The sequence below is a fragment of the Apteryx mantelli genome, chromosome 3 (genome assembly GCF_036417845.1).
Source record: "Apteryx mantelli isolate bAptMan1 chromosome 3, bAptMan1.hap1, whole genome shotgun sequence".
Lineage (NCBI taxonomy): Eukaryota > Metazoa > Chordata > Aves > Apterygiformes > Apterygidae > Apteryx > Apteryx mantelli.
Window position 1 is genome coordinate 134745771 of NC_089980.1, and position 19812 is coordinate 134765582.

Consider the following 19812-nt stretch of genomic DNA (forward strand, 5'->3'; position numbering starts at 1 on the left):
TCTGGAGGAGAAAATTTGCGATAACCATTGCACCTCATAGCTGACCCTGCTCTGAGCAGGAGTTTGGACTAGATAAGCCCCTGATGTTGGACTAGATGACCTCCTGAAGTCCTTTCCAACCTGAATTATCCAATAACCCTGTGAATACTGTGTACTATGTGTCTGACATACTCTGGTACCTGTTGCTGGCTCGTCCTCAAAACTTTTGTGTGAAACCATGCAAATCTATCTGTCTGCCTCAGTTCCACTTCTGGAAATGGGGATAACACTGCTCCTTGCCTCTCACTCTTCAACCTATTTTTGGCTTATGAAGTCTTTGTGTGGAAGGAAATTTCCGTTGCTGTCTGCTGGCATTTGGGAGTTGAGCCCCAGACGTAGTTAAGACTTCTCTGTGCTGTGTCATCAAAAATAATATGTCACCTACATACTAAAGCCCATCAGACTGAGAGCATGGGGAGAACAGAGAGGGAAGAGAAAGGGCCTGAGTGAAGTGGACTCAGTCTGGGATTTCTCTCCTCTCTTGTTCAGACAGTGTGCAAGTTTGTCGATTTTCTCTGTGTTGCAAGGTCTATATGTTTATTTGGAACTTCTCCAACCAGCTAGGTTTTGCTTTATGCCATATCTTGGGGATTTGGAAGTTCTTTCTGGAGCTTTTCCAGATATGAGGCATATTGACATTATTACTGTTGAGTTGGGTTTTATTTTATTTTCCTTATTATGATTCCAGAATGTGTCCTAGGCATCAAATATAAACAAAAATAAGCAGCAAAAACCCTCTGCATGTAGCAAAAAGGAATTTAAATTCTGAAAGAATTATTATTATTATAGAATTCTGTTGCTATCACCCTGTCTCCCAGCTCTCCCCCAGCCTCTGTTGCAGAGTTAATTTGTATTCAAGTTGGGTGAAAGATTTTTAGCTAAGACACCCCCATCCCTCTATTTTCTTTTAGATTTGCCTGAACTGTAAATTTTTTTTTTTGAAGAGGGATGATTTTAATGTTTTCAATTTGAAATATTATTTCATTTGGAAGTACACTTACAATTTAATTTTTAAAATTAAAAAGACAACCAAACCAAACCTTCTTAGGATATAATATGTAATGTCAAGTTAAATAAAGAAATATTGTTCAGCCTTCAATGAATATTTAGTTTAATCTTCAGTCTTCTGACAAATGTTAAAAAATGGGTTCATTTCGGATCATCTTGAAGTAATGTTTGTCCTTGCTTTTGAGGAGAACTTACATTGAATTGAAAAATAGATAATTTCCACTTTTCTGATTAGTTTCCTATTTCCTGTCAAACAAGCAAAATCTAGTTTTTTCAATTCTGTTATCTCACTACCATTAATGAATAAATGTCATTAAGTGTTTGTAAGATCAGAGCCCAGAAAAGCCAGAGGTCTTTCCAGAGATTTGCCAAACACCTGTAGGTCCTGTATCCTATCTGCCAGCCCCATGTGATTGCCATGTCCAAGATGACAGTATGAGCCTACGTTTAGGCAGCTGAATCTGTTACTGGTCAACACAGTTAGTAAAGCCTAAAGAGTTACTGAGCTGACCAAATGTGGGTATCTACTTTAGTGTGAACTGAGTTGCCTTTTAGGATTCATTGATGGTATAAAGCAGAGCTCCAGGTGTCAAGTCAGGTGCTTATAGAAAAATATCTGGTGTCTTTTGAGACACCCTAGGACCATCCTGCCTGTCATCCAGGTGCCATCCTAGATGGGCACAGGTCTCTCCTATGTCATATTTGCCAGTGCTGTGAGGAGGTCTGAAATAGCCAAGGACATTTTAGATGACACTAAATGCCTAAAAGAGTCAATTGTGTTTGCAGCTCAAACACCTAGTTCTCATTAGACAGCTCATTTCATTTTTTTTTTTAAGTTGAGACGTGAATCTCATTCCTCCAGACCATGCTCAGGAGCACCTGAGAGAACAGCCCAGCTTGCAGTCAATGTATATCCTCTAAATCATGCTGTGAAGATCCGTATCTATGCTTACTGGCTCCTGCTCCACTCTCACCTCCATTACATCTGCCCCCTTATGCAGGCATTAAGCAACGAGCCATTTCCCATGTGGTTTGCTCTCTCTCTGATCCTCTCGGTTGGATTATGTGTACTTCATTCTTCATAGCTCCCAGAGAACATTGCCAGAAGGCAATGCCAGATAATCTGTTTCAAATCCTTGCGCATCACATTATACCCAGTTTACCAAATACCCCTACCTAGAGCCCATGGTTCTTAAAAGACCAAAACATTTCAGTCTTCCAAAGCTGTAAGTAAGAGTCAAAGGCAGATATGAAGACTGGTAGCTAAGGCCTCTGTACTGACCATGATTTGATTTCATAGCATGTGCTCAGATGATCATAGGAGGTAAAGCACAACCTACAGTGAAGCATAAAGTAAAAGAAAAAAAAAAGTGTTATTTAGATTAGATTAGAAAATGGAAACTGAATACTGAGGTTGTGATGATCCTTTACTGCATTGCAAATTCACCTGTGAATCAAACCCCACTATGTTTCTTGCAGAGCTAAGTGTTATCCTCTCGGCAGAGCATCTCATTTTAGCTGCCATGCGAGGTATTGACCATAGTCTTTGTCAGATAATGCAAGGCCCTTCACACAAGCTGTGCCTGAAGCATTGCAGAGAGATGCCTACAGCCCAGCCCAATCAAGCTCGTTCTAGAACTGGAAGCAGCATAGCTTCATCAGTGTGCTGATATACTAATTAGCTTTCCTGAGATGGAAAGCTCATTAGCTCAGCCCTGGCACCGTGCTAGCATGACCACACAGCCTTTGGGTCAGAACAAATGTCACCAGAATGTAGAGCAATTCTGGTTCGGTCAGCTTAACTGAGGAGTCTTTGCATTGTGCTGCAGGGTATGGTATAGGGGATTCTCTTTAGCATACTGGTGTCTGCTGGTTGGGAGGCAACAGGGTAGGAATTGAACAATTTGGCATGATTTCTGTTGTTCCTTGGACAGGAATGTTTTCTGCCTGTGAGGAATTGAGGGGCCAAGATAATAAAGATTACCCAATACTAGCATGCAAGTCAATGCCTGAGCAGGATTAGACACTGCAGTTTCCCGGTCCTGAATCCTAGTGTTCAGCTACTTAGTGTAGGATGCTCCAAAGTGTGAAATAAAACTGCCTCTGCTCTAGAGAGGAGCCTTATTGAATGGCTGAACAGCAGCAAAATATTTAGCAGCTGAGAAGGAAAAAGGCAAGTGACACATGAAAATACATTTCCTGCTAGGTCCGGTGGAGCATGCGTGTCTCTTAGCCATATTCTTTGACTGTCTTTCTGATATCAGCAATAACAATCTCTTAGCTCCTCTCACTAGAGTGGGTATGCAACGGAGGTGGGTCTGTCATGTTAAGGTAACTTTTAGTGTTTGTGCATTACAAGTCCCCTCAGTGTCTGATTCCCTAGCGGATATAAGTCTGTCCCAGTCCCAGCTGGAAAGCTTTAGCTCAAGCTGGAACAACTTGTGCTTCTACCTCTGGAGGTTCATCCTCCAGAGCTGCAGTCATCACACAAGGACCTCTTACATGCTTGAGTTTTCGGCAATTGCACCACCTCGAAAAACAAGCTGGATGAGTTTAGTCATGCCATTCTGGCAGCCAGCAGTGGCATTAGCATCTCAAGCCCTTGGATTTTCAGGGCTTTGGTTTATGGTTTTCAGTATGACACAGTCCTGACACAGCGCGCTCTGGGTGGAAGGAGAACGTGTTATAATTCCAGGCAATGGAATGCTGTTTTGAAGGGTATTGATATGATATCATGTAGCCTCTGGCAATTTCTTTTCTCTTTTTTTTTTTTAGTGGTGGAATTCGCTCTGTTATTCATTTTCTGATTTTGATTTTCTTTGAACTTTTTCTGTTTGAAGAGATGAATGCTGGAGTACTGTATCTCATATAATAGCTCTTCTGTTGTGCCTGATTTCCATTCAATGGCATGCTATGGTGTTTTATATAGCAATGCGGTTGATCAAAGGCATTTTGTGTCATTGCTGGAGTCATTAGTGAGTTCTCAGTGTTGTACGTCTGAACATTAAGACTGTGGCATACCTGTGAGCTTTTGTCTGGAGAAAGTATATGTCTAATGAAATGTCCTGTTTTCAAGCTTGAATTATCCTTTTCTGAAAGTGCTTGTTTATTGTTATGTGAATGTCTTCATGGGGGAAAAAAACTCAGTTTTGTCTTTCTCTGAAGGTAAATTGCTTGAGCCTAGTGACCTCAAGTCTATGATTTTAACCCCTTAGTAGCCATCTCCCTCTATTACATAACTGAGAGTATTCTGTAAGAACCTTATTAATCCTGAAGAGTCTCCTTTGAATCTGTTTGTCTTTCTTCTCAAGCGTGGAAGGACCTTTTTTTTTTTTTTTTTTCCCTGCCAATGAGCCTTCTGTTATTTATGCAGAGCAACATTTTGCTCTCCCAGGACTTCACACACCAAGGAACACACACCAAAGTGTTCGTTTACACAGATGAAATCACAGGTTTGCACAGATATCTCTGGAAGGGAGAATTTCTCTCTCTTGCTGTGTTTCAGGGCTCACATACATGATGCTACAGCTACAGAGCAGTCAGCATTTCCTTTTTAAAGTCTTTTTTAGAAAGATGTGCAACTCAGCAAAAATATCTGTTCTAGACTGAAACTTGACATATAAATGGTATGCCTAGGAGCACTTCTTTTTTTTCCTTGTAAAAATGTTTCAGCCTGTGTTTGATGAATATACTTATGGCCTTTGTCAACTGCAGCTTTTTGCCACATTCTTGAGCTGTGATTTCACAAACTAGATTCCCCTTCTGCCTGAGAGATATCATTTCAACAACGTCTTCCCCCTTATTCTCTTCTTTCTGTTTCCTATCCTCACATACTGTGCTTTTCCTTCTCAGTTCTGCAGGGCATAGGACTATGCCTGTCCTCTAAAGAGATTATACACAGGAGTTTCTTCATGCCTGTGAAAATGTATCAAGTACTCATATTATGAGATTTAAAAAAAAAATGCAGATTGCACATGCTCTGTAGAGACTTATTATATCTGAACGCTGTGAAAAACTTGCATGCCTGAAGGATGCTTCAGCCCAAAGATTCAGGGAGTTTCTTTCCCATTGGAGTCTTCTGAGTGACCATGGGTTCTTGTGATGCTTGGTATAGTCCTTGAGAACAGAGGTATGGCATCTCCTGGGCTCTCAGCGTGTCCTGTGCTGATGTCCAGAGGGCAAGAAGAAGACAAAAATGGAAAAGCAAGATGTGGGAGAATACCTGGAAAGGAGGAGTAAATGGCACGGACAGAGTAGGACCATATGTGCAGAAGAAACAAACCAGTAAGCAGACCTGGGACCCCTGAGTATGCTCTCCCCAAACAGCTGTGAAATTTTAGGGCTGCAAAACCAAACAGTCAAAAGCTAGGAAATGCTAATATTAAGTCCATCTGCTCACCTTTTATTCAGTCCATTCCTGAGTGTACTTTGTGCAGTCTTTTATTATGTTATGACACATCATAACAGGACCAGCAAGGACCGTCACAGCCTTTGCACTGTGAGTCCCTGATGACTCACAGATGTGCATGATTTAGGACTCCAAAGACCTCATGATATATCTTAAACTCTGTCTGTTGTAATGACAAAAGTGCAAAAATTAGGCCCTGATTGCATGGACTCACCCCGGGAATCATGTTGCCCAGGGACCGTGCCCCCTTGGTACATCACCCTAGATGATTGCATTTGTTATCCTTAGTTCTAGTTAAATAAATAAAGATTTCTTCATTTCTTGCCCTAAATTATGACTATTGTTGCTTGCTTTGACAGCTGCAGCTATCTCACCTGATGGGAACAACATCAGGCCTTGAGCCCATGTGCAGGCTAATTTGTCATTGAAGTCAGCAGGAGTTTTGCTTAAACAAGGACAGTGTGTGAATTTGTCCTTAATAAGACAGAATTTCTGGATATTCTTCAGATATAATGAAAAGCCTTGTACTTCCACCTTCAAAATGTACAGAACGTTTTGTCTCCTACTGTGGAAGACACCAGACTGAGCAGGGAAAAAATATCCTAACTTTTAGCCCTGCTTTCACATGACTCACAGTTAGCTTGATAAATGCTGCAAGGTTCACCGGGCTCAGGGCTAAGAAAACCCTAAATGCCTAATCTTTCTCTTTCTACAAGCAAGGGTTTGGAAGAGTTGATAAACCTTTATGCTGAATGGCCTGAGTCAAGTTCTAATTATTTGTTTTGGGAAAAAGACTTTCCCCGCACTACCTATTGTATGGTTATTTGTCTCTTCCTCCAAAGCAGCTGCTGATGGCTATAGGGAGAAGCAAAACTGTTCAGTAGCTGATCCACTTCTTAAGACATTGCATCACTCTTCCCATGTTCCACACCCAAACTGTTTCAAGTGCCCCATTCTCGCCGCTTTGTCAAAATCCATTGGAAAATCTGCTTGTTCCTTAATCTGTCCTGTTTTGTGAATCTGTGCCTTGCAGTAAAGAATATGAGATCAAGGAAAGCCATAGCAAATCTCTGGGTAAGAGTTGACAGCTGTCATTATGTTGAAGAATCTCATTTTCTGCAAACTATTTCTATGGAAGTCACAATTAGATCCTAAACAGGGCTTCTGCACCACAGAAAGGCCCTAAATAGCAGCATCTCATTGAACTCTTTGTTAAGAGTTTTTGCTTCTTATTCTTCCAGGGGCTTCCAGTGACTCAGAGAGATGCTATACCAGGAAGCTGTTACTCTTGTTGATAGTGAAATGAGCTGGAAACCGCAATTAAAGGGCCTGAGCTGGTTTCCACTGCAATCAACTGAAAAGCTCCCAGTAATTTTAAAGAGCATTAGATGGGCCCTGAGGATGGAGTTCACTTCTGTGGGCTACCTTAAATGATGCACCATTTCAGTCGTTAATCATGTCCTATTTTGAAAGCTTAAGTGGCGTTTAGATGGTTCACAGGCTGTGGGCCGGCAACTTTAGGAGGCACCAGTGGCATTGCTGTTGTGTTCAGTGGCCCAACCCTGTTCTGCAACATAAAAATATACGTTAAGAGGCAGTCCCAGCCTGACATGATGCTTGACAGGAAGGAGGGATGTGGAGAAATATGGCAACAGAAGATGGCATGTGACCTGCAATAAAATTTGTGCCCTTGTGTCTCAGCCCTGTGCTCTCAACCACACAGATTCCCTACTGTTGCCTTAATTGTACTTCAGAGATGAACCAGCATAGGAAGTCATAAATTGACTTCTGGGAATATCCAGTGCTGCAGCATACTGCTAGTGTCATCTGGTAAAAGCAGGGATCAAGGAGCCTGGAAATGGGGTCAGAAGTGACTATACTCCTTACTTTACCTTATGTAGCTAAGGGAATGATGCTTCCCCTGGCTGCTGTTAACTAAGTTATTAGTAGGGAATGAGTAGATCTGTGAATAAAGAACCAGAGAAGTTCAGCTTCCTGCAGACTGTGTTGACTTCAGCAAAGCTTTTCTCTTGCAAACCCAGGAGCAAAGTCAAACTGCAGAGAGAGAAGAGCAGTGACAGGGAGTTGTTGGAGGTGGGTTGTGATATGTCCCTTCAGCTTGCCACCAATGTCACCATAACTGTTTGACACTGTTGTGTTTTTTCACTTCATTCACTCTTGTTCTCTTCCTTGCCATGAGGGAAAATGCTGCCTGGACATGGATTAATTTCCTCTTGCCTCATTGCATTGGGTGACCAAGATTTACTTTCAGAAGTAGAGCCAGATTCATCCAGGAAGGTCAGCATGTCTCCAGCTTGCTGCACTTTACATGCGTTCTTACAGCTTCAAGTGGCATTTGATGAAACTTAATCATGCAACAATATCATTATAAATATTATGTTGTTATTTATTATCAGATTGCAGTCACACCATGGACCCTCAGCTGTAGATGAAGCTCTTGTGGATGCTGTGCAAGCACACAATCCCTAGCTGCCTTTTTCTAAGCAAAAAAAGATTTAAGTAAAGCTAAACTCAGGCAGAGCTAATATTCTGACTCTTTCCACCTCCGTGCCACTTTTGGCAGGTCGTAGTCTGCTGCTGTTCTGAATAACCCTCTGCTTTGTTTCTCAGACCGGACCATCCTGGTGGATATGGCTCTTCCCCCTTTGAGGGGTCTCTACATCCTGGGGACCCTTGAGTTCCCCAGCAACTCCAGCAACGTCCTGAGCGCTGCCTGTATCGTGGTGGTGGGGGGCATGCTGAAAGTGGGTAAGTGAGCAGCTTGTCTTCTGGACACCAGCGGTTTGTTTCTGCTCTTGATAAACAAAAAGAGGGAAGAAAGACTGTGTTGTGTTAGTATAAACGTGCTGACCATCCTATTGCTCCAAAGCTGTGTGAATGTCTGTAATGTGGACACTGAGAATGTCCATATTAAGCGCACTGATTATCCACTGGAGCTAATTACCGATTCATTTAATAGCAACACGTTATAACTGATGCAATCCTCACCTCACTGAAGTCTATGGCAAAACTCCCCTTGATTTCATCGTGGCTCAGATTTTATCTGGTGTATAAAAACCCTTCCTACTTCATGTGGGGCTGCTTTATGAGGCTGTAACTCCTCCGGGCAGATTCTCCCTTATTCTGTGTTCAGGCAGTGGCTGGTGTCTGTGGACATTAGTGAGGCACCTACTAAGCATCATAGAGGTATTTAAAACCGACTCAAATAAAATGACCAGGAATCCCCAGAGTGCCTGGAAATCCTGCTGTGGCATAAAGCTGGCACAGCTGGATTCATAGCATTTGCTCTTCTCCTCCCTCTGCACGGATGTGTACCAGGACTTCACGGAGGTGCTACCTTGCAGGGGTACTACCTCTAGTGCTCTAGAGGTAGTCTCCAATGTCACTGGGGCTGTTCCATGTTATTTGCAACAAACAGGATCTTCCCCCCCCCCCCAAAAAAGTAATTACTTGCATAATTCCTTTTAAATATCGAGGTTCCTAAAGCCAGGCATTGTGTTTACTTACAGGAATCCTTAAGATGCTGGGATCACATTGTTGATCACCGCCTGACCTTTCTCAAAATTGGTTTTATGAACTTTAAAACGAGAATTTGTTTGTGTAATCACCTCCTGAGGAAGCCTGCTCCAATATTTGTTTGTTGTTAATCTCAAGGGACTGTTTAGTTAATACAGTACTGGGAAAAAGAGTTATTTCACTGCCCTGTGTTTTCCTTTGGAAAAAAAAAAAAGATTCGAAAGCCTAATCTGGGAGGTCAATATATATATGCTTAAAAGAATCTCAGTCATTTCTTACTTACAGTCTTCTGTAGTTTAAATGTGGTTTCTTATTGGTTTTATGAAAAAGCATGTTTTCATTGCTAAAAACACTTAAGAAACATTGAGGCACTTTTTTGCTGCGTGAACTCCCCTCCAGCATATCTGTGAGTAGTAATGATATTAAAAGCCAAACAGGTATTTGCAGCTGTTGAATCCTAGACCAGCATCTTCTGGAGAGATATTTTTGCTTTAGTTTCAGCTGTGAAGATGAGAGGTAGGTAGAAAGTCTCCAAGTTTCCCACATCTTATCCTGGCTTCTATGCTTGTTTGTAAAACTGGGAGTGAACATTTCTTTCCCTTCCTCTTTCTTTTCCCATGTGTTTGAGGCCTAAAGGTAACTTCTTGGAGCCCATCTGTCCAATCCTGACTGTTCCGTGCCTGAAGGAAGGTTTTGAAGCCCATCTGTCCAATTCTACCACACCCTAAAGAAATCCTGACACAAAATAGATAATGAGACAGTTTAGTAAACAAATTTAATAGATGTGGACATCAGCATTCAGCATTGCCTGAGCAGGATCTGAGGTTGAGATCATGTGATCCAAATTCCCAGATCCTCCCTGTTGTGTAACTTCTCTGGGCCATTTTCGGTGTAGCAATCCTTGGCCACATGTCATTGCCGTTAATTGACTGGCCTGGGCCAAACAAAGACTGTCTAGCAGAGCTTGGATCTTTTGTTCACTGCTTTGCTTAATAAACTGCTAGGGAACAATGATTAGTTCTGGAAACAAATCTTACTTGGATTATGCTGCCCTTAAGAGCACCTGCCTTATTTGCAGAGAGAAAAAAAGAAAAAAAAGTCAGGTGGTTAAAATACAACCATAAGCACATAGGAACCCAGTGACATGAGAAATAGATAACAAAGGAAAAAAAAATCGTATAAAAGTGAAGTTTATGAAACATTAACCGGATCCTGATTACTTTTTGCTAAAATGATAAGTTGCACTAAAACTAAGATGAGTTAGTATGTTGAAAGGCCCCACGACTTTCAGAAATGCATTGAGAGCTAAGAGATTAGAATTCTTGGGACACCTGTGATCCTGGAGGGTCTACCACACTTTGTTCTTCCAGTATAGTCCATGGTCAGTATGGATTATGATCAACTGGATCACCAGGAGATGTGAGATGATTAAAGGTCTGAAAAGGACAGAACTCTGTCAGAGCCCTGGGACAACAGAAGTAAAATATGTGGGTATATCCACACCCTCAATTTTTCTGGTGCTCTAAGCAGTTCATTGTTGTTGGACCCAGGAAGACTTTCTGTTTACCTCCCGTCTGGTAGTCCTAGTCCCCAGGTAAGGAGCTTTTCTCTTTGATTTAAACTTTGAAAGTCTCTTTTTTGATGGTGGTATTTCCAATACCATTTTAGAAACACCATTTATTTTTACCTTTTGGTATTTCCCTGCTTTAAAACAATTATTATTATTTTTTCCCCTCCAGTTTATAGCAGGAAGGATTGAGATTCAGAGATGTTAAGTGATTTGCTAAACATTGTTAGCATACTAGTATCAGAAGAAGAAAGGAAATGTTGAGCTTGATATCTCAGAGGTTTCTTTTCAGTTCCATGCTAGGGTAACTCCTTCATTTTAACCCATAAGTCAGCATTACAGTGCAGATGGCATGCATTGAAAATGCCCTGTTCTACTGCTGAACAAAGCCCTCGGCGCCTGATAAGGCTGCAGAAAATTCACAGATTGGTCCATTGGACTCATCCTGAATTCCATTGTACTCAGCTGTTCTTTGCTGGAAGGCTATTTTTGCTTTTTGTAGTAGAACCTGCTAAATAATTATCCAGATAGGAATTTTCTTTTTAGTCTCAACTTGCCACTCCCTGCCCTGCCCTGCCCTGCCCTGCCCTTCCCTTCCTTTCCCTTTTTTTTTCATATCTAGTGATGGTGACTTGTCAGTCTTGTCACTCATTTCAGGCAAGAAGCCTAAGGTTATCATTGGCTCGCGGCTTCTCTGTCTGGAGACAAAGCCCCAGACATTTCTGATGTCTCTTATCTTGCTTGTGGTAAGAGAGCTCTAATACATTCATTTCCCTTCTTTTCCAAACTAGTAAGAACCCCCATATTGAGTTTCCAAAGGATAAATCACTGTGGTCCGTGAGATGACCATGTGTTAGTGATGATTACTGCTCAGCATCATAACAACAGTTAGTGCACAAGTGAGTCTTACCACTGGACTGCACTCTTCAATTTCTCTGATACCTCTATTGTGTAGGTCCTGTCTTTCTCTGTGGGCTCAGAGTCTCATCCTGTTTGCAGTCACGTAACATTCCTGCTCAGCTGCACAACTTCCATGTATGAAGATGGAGTACTATGGATGTACTGAGAGCATTTTTTCATCCCACTAAATAAGTGGGTTTGAAAAGTTCATTGCACCATCTGCATTCCCTTCAGTTCATCTCTCGGCCTCCATCTGTTTGGTCTTTGTACTTTCCCAGCCACTTGATTGCTTTTAATTGATCATATCATCTAAAGAATGGTTTCGGTTCACATGTTTAAGATACCCAAATTAGGTGTTACATGTAGAGACCAGTGAGTGAGCTGGGTATTTCAGTCCTCACCGTATCAATGTAGATCTAGTCAATACAGTCAGGGGAGACAGTGGGACTGGCTAATACAGATACCTACTTTAGAGCAAATTACTTTCTAGGCTCCACTGACTGCACTGACTGTTCTTTGTTAGTTCGGACACCCAGGGAACTTGCATGAAGGAACTTGCATGTAGGTATGTGAATGTCCCTGGGAGCAGGCTTCAGTTGCCCAAATATAGGGCACTTGTATCATTTTGAGCACACTCAGGTGTCCCACCTGGCCTACAGATTCTACTTAAAAAGGCACAGTTCTCCCACTGATCCCAGTCTTGTATCTGCCAACCCACGTGGTGGATCTGGATACCCTAGGGCTCTCAGATGGCATTAGGCATGCATAATTAGGCAGCTGAATCCTATCCCATGTGTTTCACTTCTTATTCCTTCAACATTCATCTCTCATTCCCAGTTGCTGGCTCCAACTCCAAAGCTGTCTGTCTGTCTTATCTCTTCCATTTGTTTGGCAGCATCATCTGCCAATCCACCCATCATCCACTCATGTGATGCCTCCTTGTTTACAGCTACTTTTATAGGCTCCATCTTTGCAGAGTGTAGCCTGGACACCTGATGGAACAGCTGGGAAAGGAGAAGCCAGCACTAGGTGACTATCCATCTATGCACTGACCATGATTAAAAATTCTTCGGGCTTTCTGGTGACAACGCACTACAGTTTTGAAAATAGTTGGGGAGGAAGAACCCAAGAAGATTTGGATTAAGGAAACACAAAGCTGATATTAGATGTGGTCGCTGCAACGTACTTAGCAAAGTCTATTTGCCGGTGGAAGATGGGGATCTTATCTCAGTGATTTCCTTGCTCTTATATACAACAGCTGTTGCACCATGTTATGTTGTGAAGAAAGCAAAAGCTAGAAGGGAAGAAACACCCACTATTCTAGGAAAGAATGGAATGAGATTTGATATGGAAAAAGAAGAAAAAAAACACAACAAAAACTATCAGGAAGAACATCTGGAATCAAACTGAAATGTGAAAACAATGGAAAATGCTTTTGAAATCCAAAAGCAAACTAGATCCAGGTTGCAGTCTAGAATAAGAGGAAATCCATGTAGAAAAAATACACCTCTTTCTCTGTTCTCCCGTGTTTATTTTTTTATTTTAAGATGATGGGGTTTTATCCTCTTTAGTGGCTGGAACTGATGAAAGATTACGAATCAGCTTAAATCACTGCATTAACAAAACTGTGAGTCAGTTGAGGCACTTGGTCCTCACACTTCTTCAGGAAAATATGTAATCAGTGGTGACTTGATCAGCAGTGCAGGTTGTTTCTTATCCACAGGAATATCGTATTTTTCTGGCTGCAAGCACTGCACAGTACATACATCATGGTGCCAGCACTCCCTGGAAGAACATCAGCTCAAGCTGCCCCTCACAGAAGTTCATGTCTATAGTGAGGCCATTTGACATGAAGTCAAACATCAGACTGACAGTGAAGGCACTAAATGACTGAGCAGTGCCTGTGCTGAAAATCCAGCTTCTAGGAAGTTGCGTGCTTCCTACCTATACACCAATAAATCAAACTGTGTCTGCGCTTAAGAAACACCTGAGATTTCCAGAGTGGTCAAACTGCTGCTCAGAAGCTCTGCCTAGACTGGCAGATAAGTGGCAAATTGGGACAGATGAGCAAACCCTTCAAATTCTAGATAAACTTTCTAGGTGGAAAAGAGGATGTGTTTGAGAAAGCTCTACTTTCTTTCTGTGTACGCCGGCATTAGTCCCTCCTGAACTTTCCTGCACATCTCACCAGATACTTTTGGCAACTTCTGGTCATACTTACCTTTTTCCTATTTCTCTGCCAGTGGTGATTTATCATTTCACCTTGTGGTCCATCAGGCCGCCCAGGTCAAATTGATGAGCCTTCAACTAGCAGTAGGAGTATGAAGTGGGGACCATTTTTGTGCCTCTCACACACAGGGCAGTTGATCTGACAGGTTGACATGCCGGTAAGACTAGCTGACCACATGAAAGTGGGGCAAGTCACCTAAAGTTTTCATATCCAGAGCTCAAAGACAGGCATTTAAAGCCCGGATACTTCACATATGTGCTGCAGAGATTATGATTGCTGCTTTAGGGCAACTTGGTAGTTTTATCAAAACAACTTATAACAGCAGCCATGATTTCATATGCTAGTTATTTCATATGGTGATGGAAGTTACGCAGACTCAATGACTTGTGTGTGTTAACTACTTTGGATTTTGCTTTGAGTAAGCTGAGGTAGCTTTCCTTTCCATATCTTCATTTTCATGAGCCGTTGTGCAGGGCTGTATTTTGACTAAGCCAAAATACATCTCTCAGACCTTACCTAGCTTGTTCCTTTCAGCTCTTTTTTTTTTTTTAATTTTTAATTTGTTCTCCATTTATTCATACAGATTGCATTGCCTCTGCAAGACCTATCTTACTGGATTTTGACCATTCTCCACTTTCTCCCCCCAGTTCCTCACTCCTAAATCATATCTGTCTTTGCTGGCCTTTTTCTTTATTTTTTTCCCATTTGTAGCAACTTATCTGCTCACTTCCAATATCTTCATAGTCCTTCAGGTCACTCGCAAAGCACTGTATACCACAGGGCTTTCAAGACCAGATGAGAAACAGACCCGCTTGAGTAAAAGCCCCATTTCAGTTGGTCCTTCTGTAATTTAAAGTGTGTCATATTCATGTTGTACCAGTAGTTTGTTGATCAGAAAGTTTTGTGCTACTAAGTCAAATATCTTGGAGAAGCCAATTATATCAAAGCTATTATCTTTATCAACTAACCCTGTAATCTCATCAAAAGATGATAACGAGGAAGTTTCACAGGACCTATTTGCTATAAAGCCGTGTTGATTGGCATTAATTATATCATCCACCTTTAATGATTTATTAATTGTGTTTCGAGTTGGACATTCCATTTTTATTTATTTTTCCCCTGCAATCAATGTCAAGCTGACAGGCCTGTAATTAGCTGGGGCTCTTACTTTTATGTTTGTTTGAAATATTGGCACAATATTAGCTTTCTTCAAGTGTTATGACACATTGTGAGTGATCCAAAACTTACTGAAAAGTCCACCTTAATAGTTCAGTGAGTTTCTGGGTCAACTTTTCTGTAGCACTTGCATTCAAGTTATTTAAATATATTGATATAAAACTACTGTACTATTATTGTAAATAAGTAATTATTAGAATTATTTTTGTTCTGAATATACTTAAAGAAAATTTAGTTTTTCTAGTCATAGGTATCTCCTGTGTTCTTGTGTCGTATGCTATTTACAGTTTGCAGCCACTGAAGCAGTTCTGTGACCATTATCTTCCCCTTTTTAGATTTTTCTGTGGGCTTAATCTGGCTACGAGCTATTATGAGTGGTTTTATTATAGCTGTCTTCTTTCTCATTCTATTTATATTTTCGTTTGTGTGTGTGTGTGTGTGTAGTTTTGTGGGGGGTTTTCAAGAGTAACATGCACTAATCTATTCTCATGCTTTTTAGGGCTTAAAAATCACAGATTTTAGATAAAGGTAGACATATTTCTTTTTAAAAAGTGATAACTTCCAGTTCAAGCTTTTAGAATTCACATTTCCAAGCATTTCTCTCCGAGTGTTAAGCCTAGAAACCTACTTTAAAAATTGTCTTAAAATGAAAGCTGAGAGTTGGATATATCGCATGGTTATTTTTTACTGACTTATCAGGAAGAAATAGTAAACACTTTGTATCTACCAGTAAAATAGTAGTACCAATAATAATTTGTAACGATAACTAATTAATCCCCCACCTTAAAAGGATATCATTATGATTAAAAAGGTATTTGTGAATTACGTTGTAATATCAATACAAAATTTTCCAAAGCATTTTGCTGAGTCTTTCTTGGGTCTTCAGTGAAGCTGATAATTTCATTGCAGAATCCTTCAGGATTGGATATGTTTAGGCTGAGTACTTTAAACACAGGTTGCTGTGAGGGTGAAGTGGGGAAACAATCATTCTGCATCCAAAACTAGACACGTCTCTTTACACAAGTCTGCTGCTACTCTATCCAGATATTTGTTTAACTTCGTCCACTAGTGGTGAGGGTGCTTACCCCTAGTTTTCCAATCTGAAACTAGTATTTGGTTATGACCCAAATCCTGATGATCTTCTGTGCAAACCACAGTTATGGGAGTTTAAACAAGAAGGTCAAAGATGGATTGGGTGGAAAACAGGCGATGAAAGGCTGAATTCCCTCCATGTCCCCAGAGAAGATACCAGCTCACTGGTGTGAGATCTATTAGATGGGGAGCCACAAGTCTTGTAGGATTTGTCTTATACCATTTAAAAGCTTTACAGAGAATTTAAATATCCGCAGATATCTGTCAGGCACTGGTGAGGAGCAATGCATTTATTATTGATTGCATTTCATTTAAAAATGCTCTTAAACAGGATTCTTTAGGATACAAAATCAGCTCTCTTTTCCAAACTACTAATTTTTCAATATTAAAAGATCATGACAGGCCAGCTAATTTTATACAGATATGTATATATTTTTTAGTTTTACATCTGCTGCAGTTTTCTGTTGCATAATTGATTTAATCTCTAATTTTAAAGGAACGCTGAACTCTTTTACTGGACTCCGCATACATTTCTCCAGGGCAAAAACTGTCCTACTTTTTCATCCCTAGTATCTGTTTAGTGCTGGGCCATTTTCTTCTGAAACTGTAAGCTACCCTTGGTGAAATAAATGAAGTCACAGTTGGAATACAGTTTACTGTACAGACTTATCACCACAAGATAAGAGCAACGTTGCACACACCAAAACTTTCTGGACTTTTTCTCTTCTCCTGCTCTATTAACATCTTTCTGTTGGTCTGAGAGACCATTTTGCTTATCCTGGCTGCAGAAACTCATGATTAGCTGGGAACTGGTGCAATTATATATGAGCAGGGAGTAGAAGGGCAAAAACAGACCTCTTAATTTCAGCACTTGATGAAATATTTGAGTTTAAAACTCTGTGGTGGCTTGTTGCCTTTTTTTCTTTATTGCAGGTTCTTTTCAGCATCCTCTAGAAAGAGGCTTAAAGCTACTGATCCTTCTTCGGGCATCTGAGGGAATTTACTGTGATCGTCTGGAGGAAATAAATATCCACCCAGGAACTATCGGTATGAAACAAGAATTCACCTTTTTGTAGGAAACCAATCTTACACCAAATCAACTGCTGTTGAGCTTATTACTATGTCATATAGGAAAACATCTAACAAAGGTACACATTCTTTTGGGGATAAAGCTATCAAGTACTTTTACTGTCTCAATTTTACCAGGTCAAATCCTGGAGATTTTGTGGAGATTTTTTCAGGAAAAAATTTATAGAAGCGAACAAGGGTTCTCCTGAATTAAAAACTAGATGTCAAATCCTGAGTTTCTTTTATGAGAAACTGGAGAGGGCTTGAAAGTACTCAAATGTATGTACATGGGTTTGGTCTTGACCTGTCCGTCATTAGGTTCTAGGTTTTAGATTTGTAAAAGGTAGTTCTCAAAGCAAAGGTATTCAAACTAAAATCACTTTATCGAGTAGAGAGAAATACACACTTCCAGAGGGCATTTCATCTCACTTATCTTTGATCTGTCTCTCAGGATGAGACAAATTTCCCTCAGAGTTTCCAGCCTAGGATGATGAACTTAAACTTATATGACTCTTTTTAAATGACTGACTTAAGTTAGACAACTTATATCCAGGAGCTACTGGTTGGATCTGAATACCCGGATTTAAGTACTTCCAAATATTTGGACCCATATTGATTGACAGCGGAAGGTTTAACTCTTACTTCTCATATGATCATGGTCAAAAGGATAAGTTAACTTTTGTGTGATTCATTTTTCATGGTTTAAAACATGTTTTAAACAATACTTGGTTATTGCAAGACTTCATTCATTGGTGAGCTTTTATAAAGACAGTGTAGAAATTCAAAGTGCTATCAAGAGACATTGCCAGGATCTAAACTTGAAGAACATTAGAGCAATTCAGAGGAAGAAACTGAAATTACCAGTCTGTTTCTGATAGTGACATTGAGAAATTGTTGCACACACTGATCAGAAAATTCTAGCAAATAGCTAGATGGGATGCTTGGGAAGACAAGACAGAAAGTTAAGTGGCAAAGAAAATGGATTCTGAGGTTTATTTATTTATTTATTTATTTAGGAGATTAAGTATAACTGTAACTAGCAATTTGGTTTCTTATGATTTTAGGGGCTAGAAAAGCAGACAGATGAGTTGCTGCAGTTTAGCACGACATCATGAGTGAAATGAGACTTCTCAACTGTCCACATCATCTTCTTAAACCACAGCAAATACAAGATCATTCAACTTATTTTAAACCTCTTTCTTTATGGGATAATCCGAGTCAAATTACTCACGCTTGCCACAGAATACAAGGATATGCTTTGATAGAGATACTATGCTGAGCAGTTACATGAGGAGATGTTAAATTTAGGTTCTAGTCTAATATTACATTGTAAAATATTTCTAATAATTAATATGAATGACTTTGTCCAACATGAGACATAGAAAACAAAATATGTTGAATACACCATTTCATAGAAGTGTTGTGAGAACAAGCTGAAAATTTTTCAACAACCAAAAGGCAGTTACTATCAAAATAAATATTTTCAATTAGAAATTTCCACTTCAATCAGCTTTTTGTATAGTTTTTGCCAAGAAAATATTATAAATATTGAATTACTGGCATTTTTGACCCACCAGAAATACAAATATTAGCTAATTACATCTTTCATTCCCCCCCCTTTTTTTTTTTTACTTTTTTGTTGATTTAGGTAGAAATTTTTCAGAGTTAGTTACCTTTGTCTGCAATTCCCATTTGAGTTAATGAGACTTCTGTGGCTCAATCCCCTTTCTTGGCTTTACATATGATGCTCATTCTACTTTATTAATGACTTTTTTCTAGTTATCTTTCTATTTCAAATGGAAGCTATGTGGTGTTCTTACATGTTTCATGAAACATAGAAACATGTTTTAACATGCATACAGTTTTTGTCACACTTAGTTATAAGTTCAGTTCAGCTGAAGTCTTTCTCTTTCCTAACCTTTGATCTCCTGTTTCTGTTTTTTTCAGGGGTTTATGGAAAGGTGCAAATTCATAGTGCTTATCCTGGGAGGTCTTGGACACGTCTGGGAACTAACATTGCACCTGGCAATGAAAGGTGGTATTTTGCCCAAAATATGTCTCCAGATACCAAGTTTGTGCTCCTCTGCTTATGACTGATATTAATATTGCCATTTTCCTTTGTGATAGGCATTGTTTAATCTATGGCTAGGCAGAAAAAAATAATTTACCATGTTACATCTTGCAAGAAAATTATACCATTTTTAGATTAATTTTAGTTCTAAAGTTAATAAAGTCAAGATTTTCTACCTTCATTCCATTCTTCCTTCCTTTCTTATTTCTGTCGTTCTGTCCTTCCTACCTCCCTCCTTCCCTTCTTCCCTCTCTCCCTCTCCTTTTCACTTTTAAAGAAAAGGAGCATTCCAAAGTGGCTGGTATCTTGGTGGTTAGGATATTCATTTTGCTTTGAGTGACACAGCGACATGAGTGTGTATTGACAACCTCAGTCTAGGCTCAGCCTAAACTGCCTCTTAAGGCAGGTTAAGTGGAGCTGCCACAGCTGCTTGTTAAACAAATATGTTTCTATGACCCGATGTTCAAGCCGTTCATCTGAATCAGAGAAGGTCTCTGCGTGCAGGTCTCTCCTGCAAGTGCCCTGGCTGCCGTTAGCATGTTTTGGTACCTCTGTCTCTGGAGCGCTCATTCTCGATTCTGTCTTATGTGAAATTTTCATTGCCCTTTGCTGTAATTTTGCCACATACTTCATTTTTAACAGGAAAGCATGTATTCAAAGAAAAAAAAATCAGCCAGACATGCCTAACAGAAACTCATTGGAAGAGTTCCCTTATA

At 40.1% G+C, this 19812-nt stretch overlaps 1 protein-coding gene across 1 annotated transcript in view; it reads left to right on the plus strand.

Moving 5' to 3' along the window:
- The window catches only part of PKHD1 (PKHD1 ciliary IPT domain containing fibrocystin/polyductin), a 270667-nt gene that overhangs the window by 166366 nt on the left and 84489 nt on the right, over positions 1-19812 (plus strand). The window contains exons 51-53 of the mRNA XM_067294855.1: positions 8087-8224; positions 16891-17004; positions 18973-19060. Coding sequence (XP_067150956.1) covers positions 8087-8224; positions 16891-17004; positions 18973-19060 — 340 coding nt within the window. The remainder of the gene's footprint in view (positions 1-8086; positions 8225-16890; positions 17005-18972; positions 19061-19812) is intronic.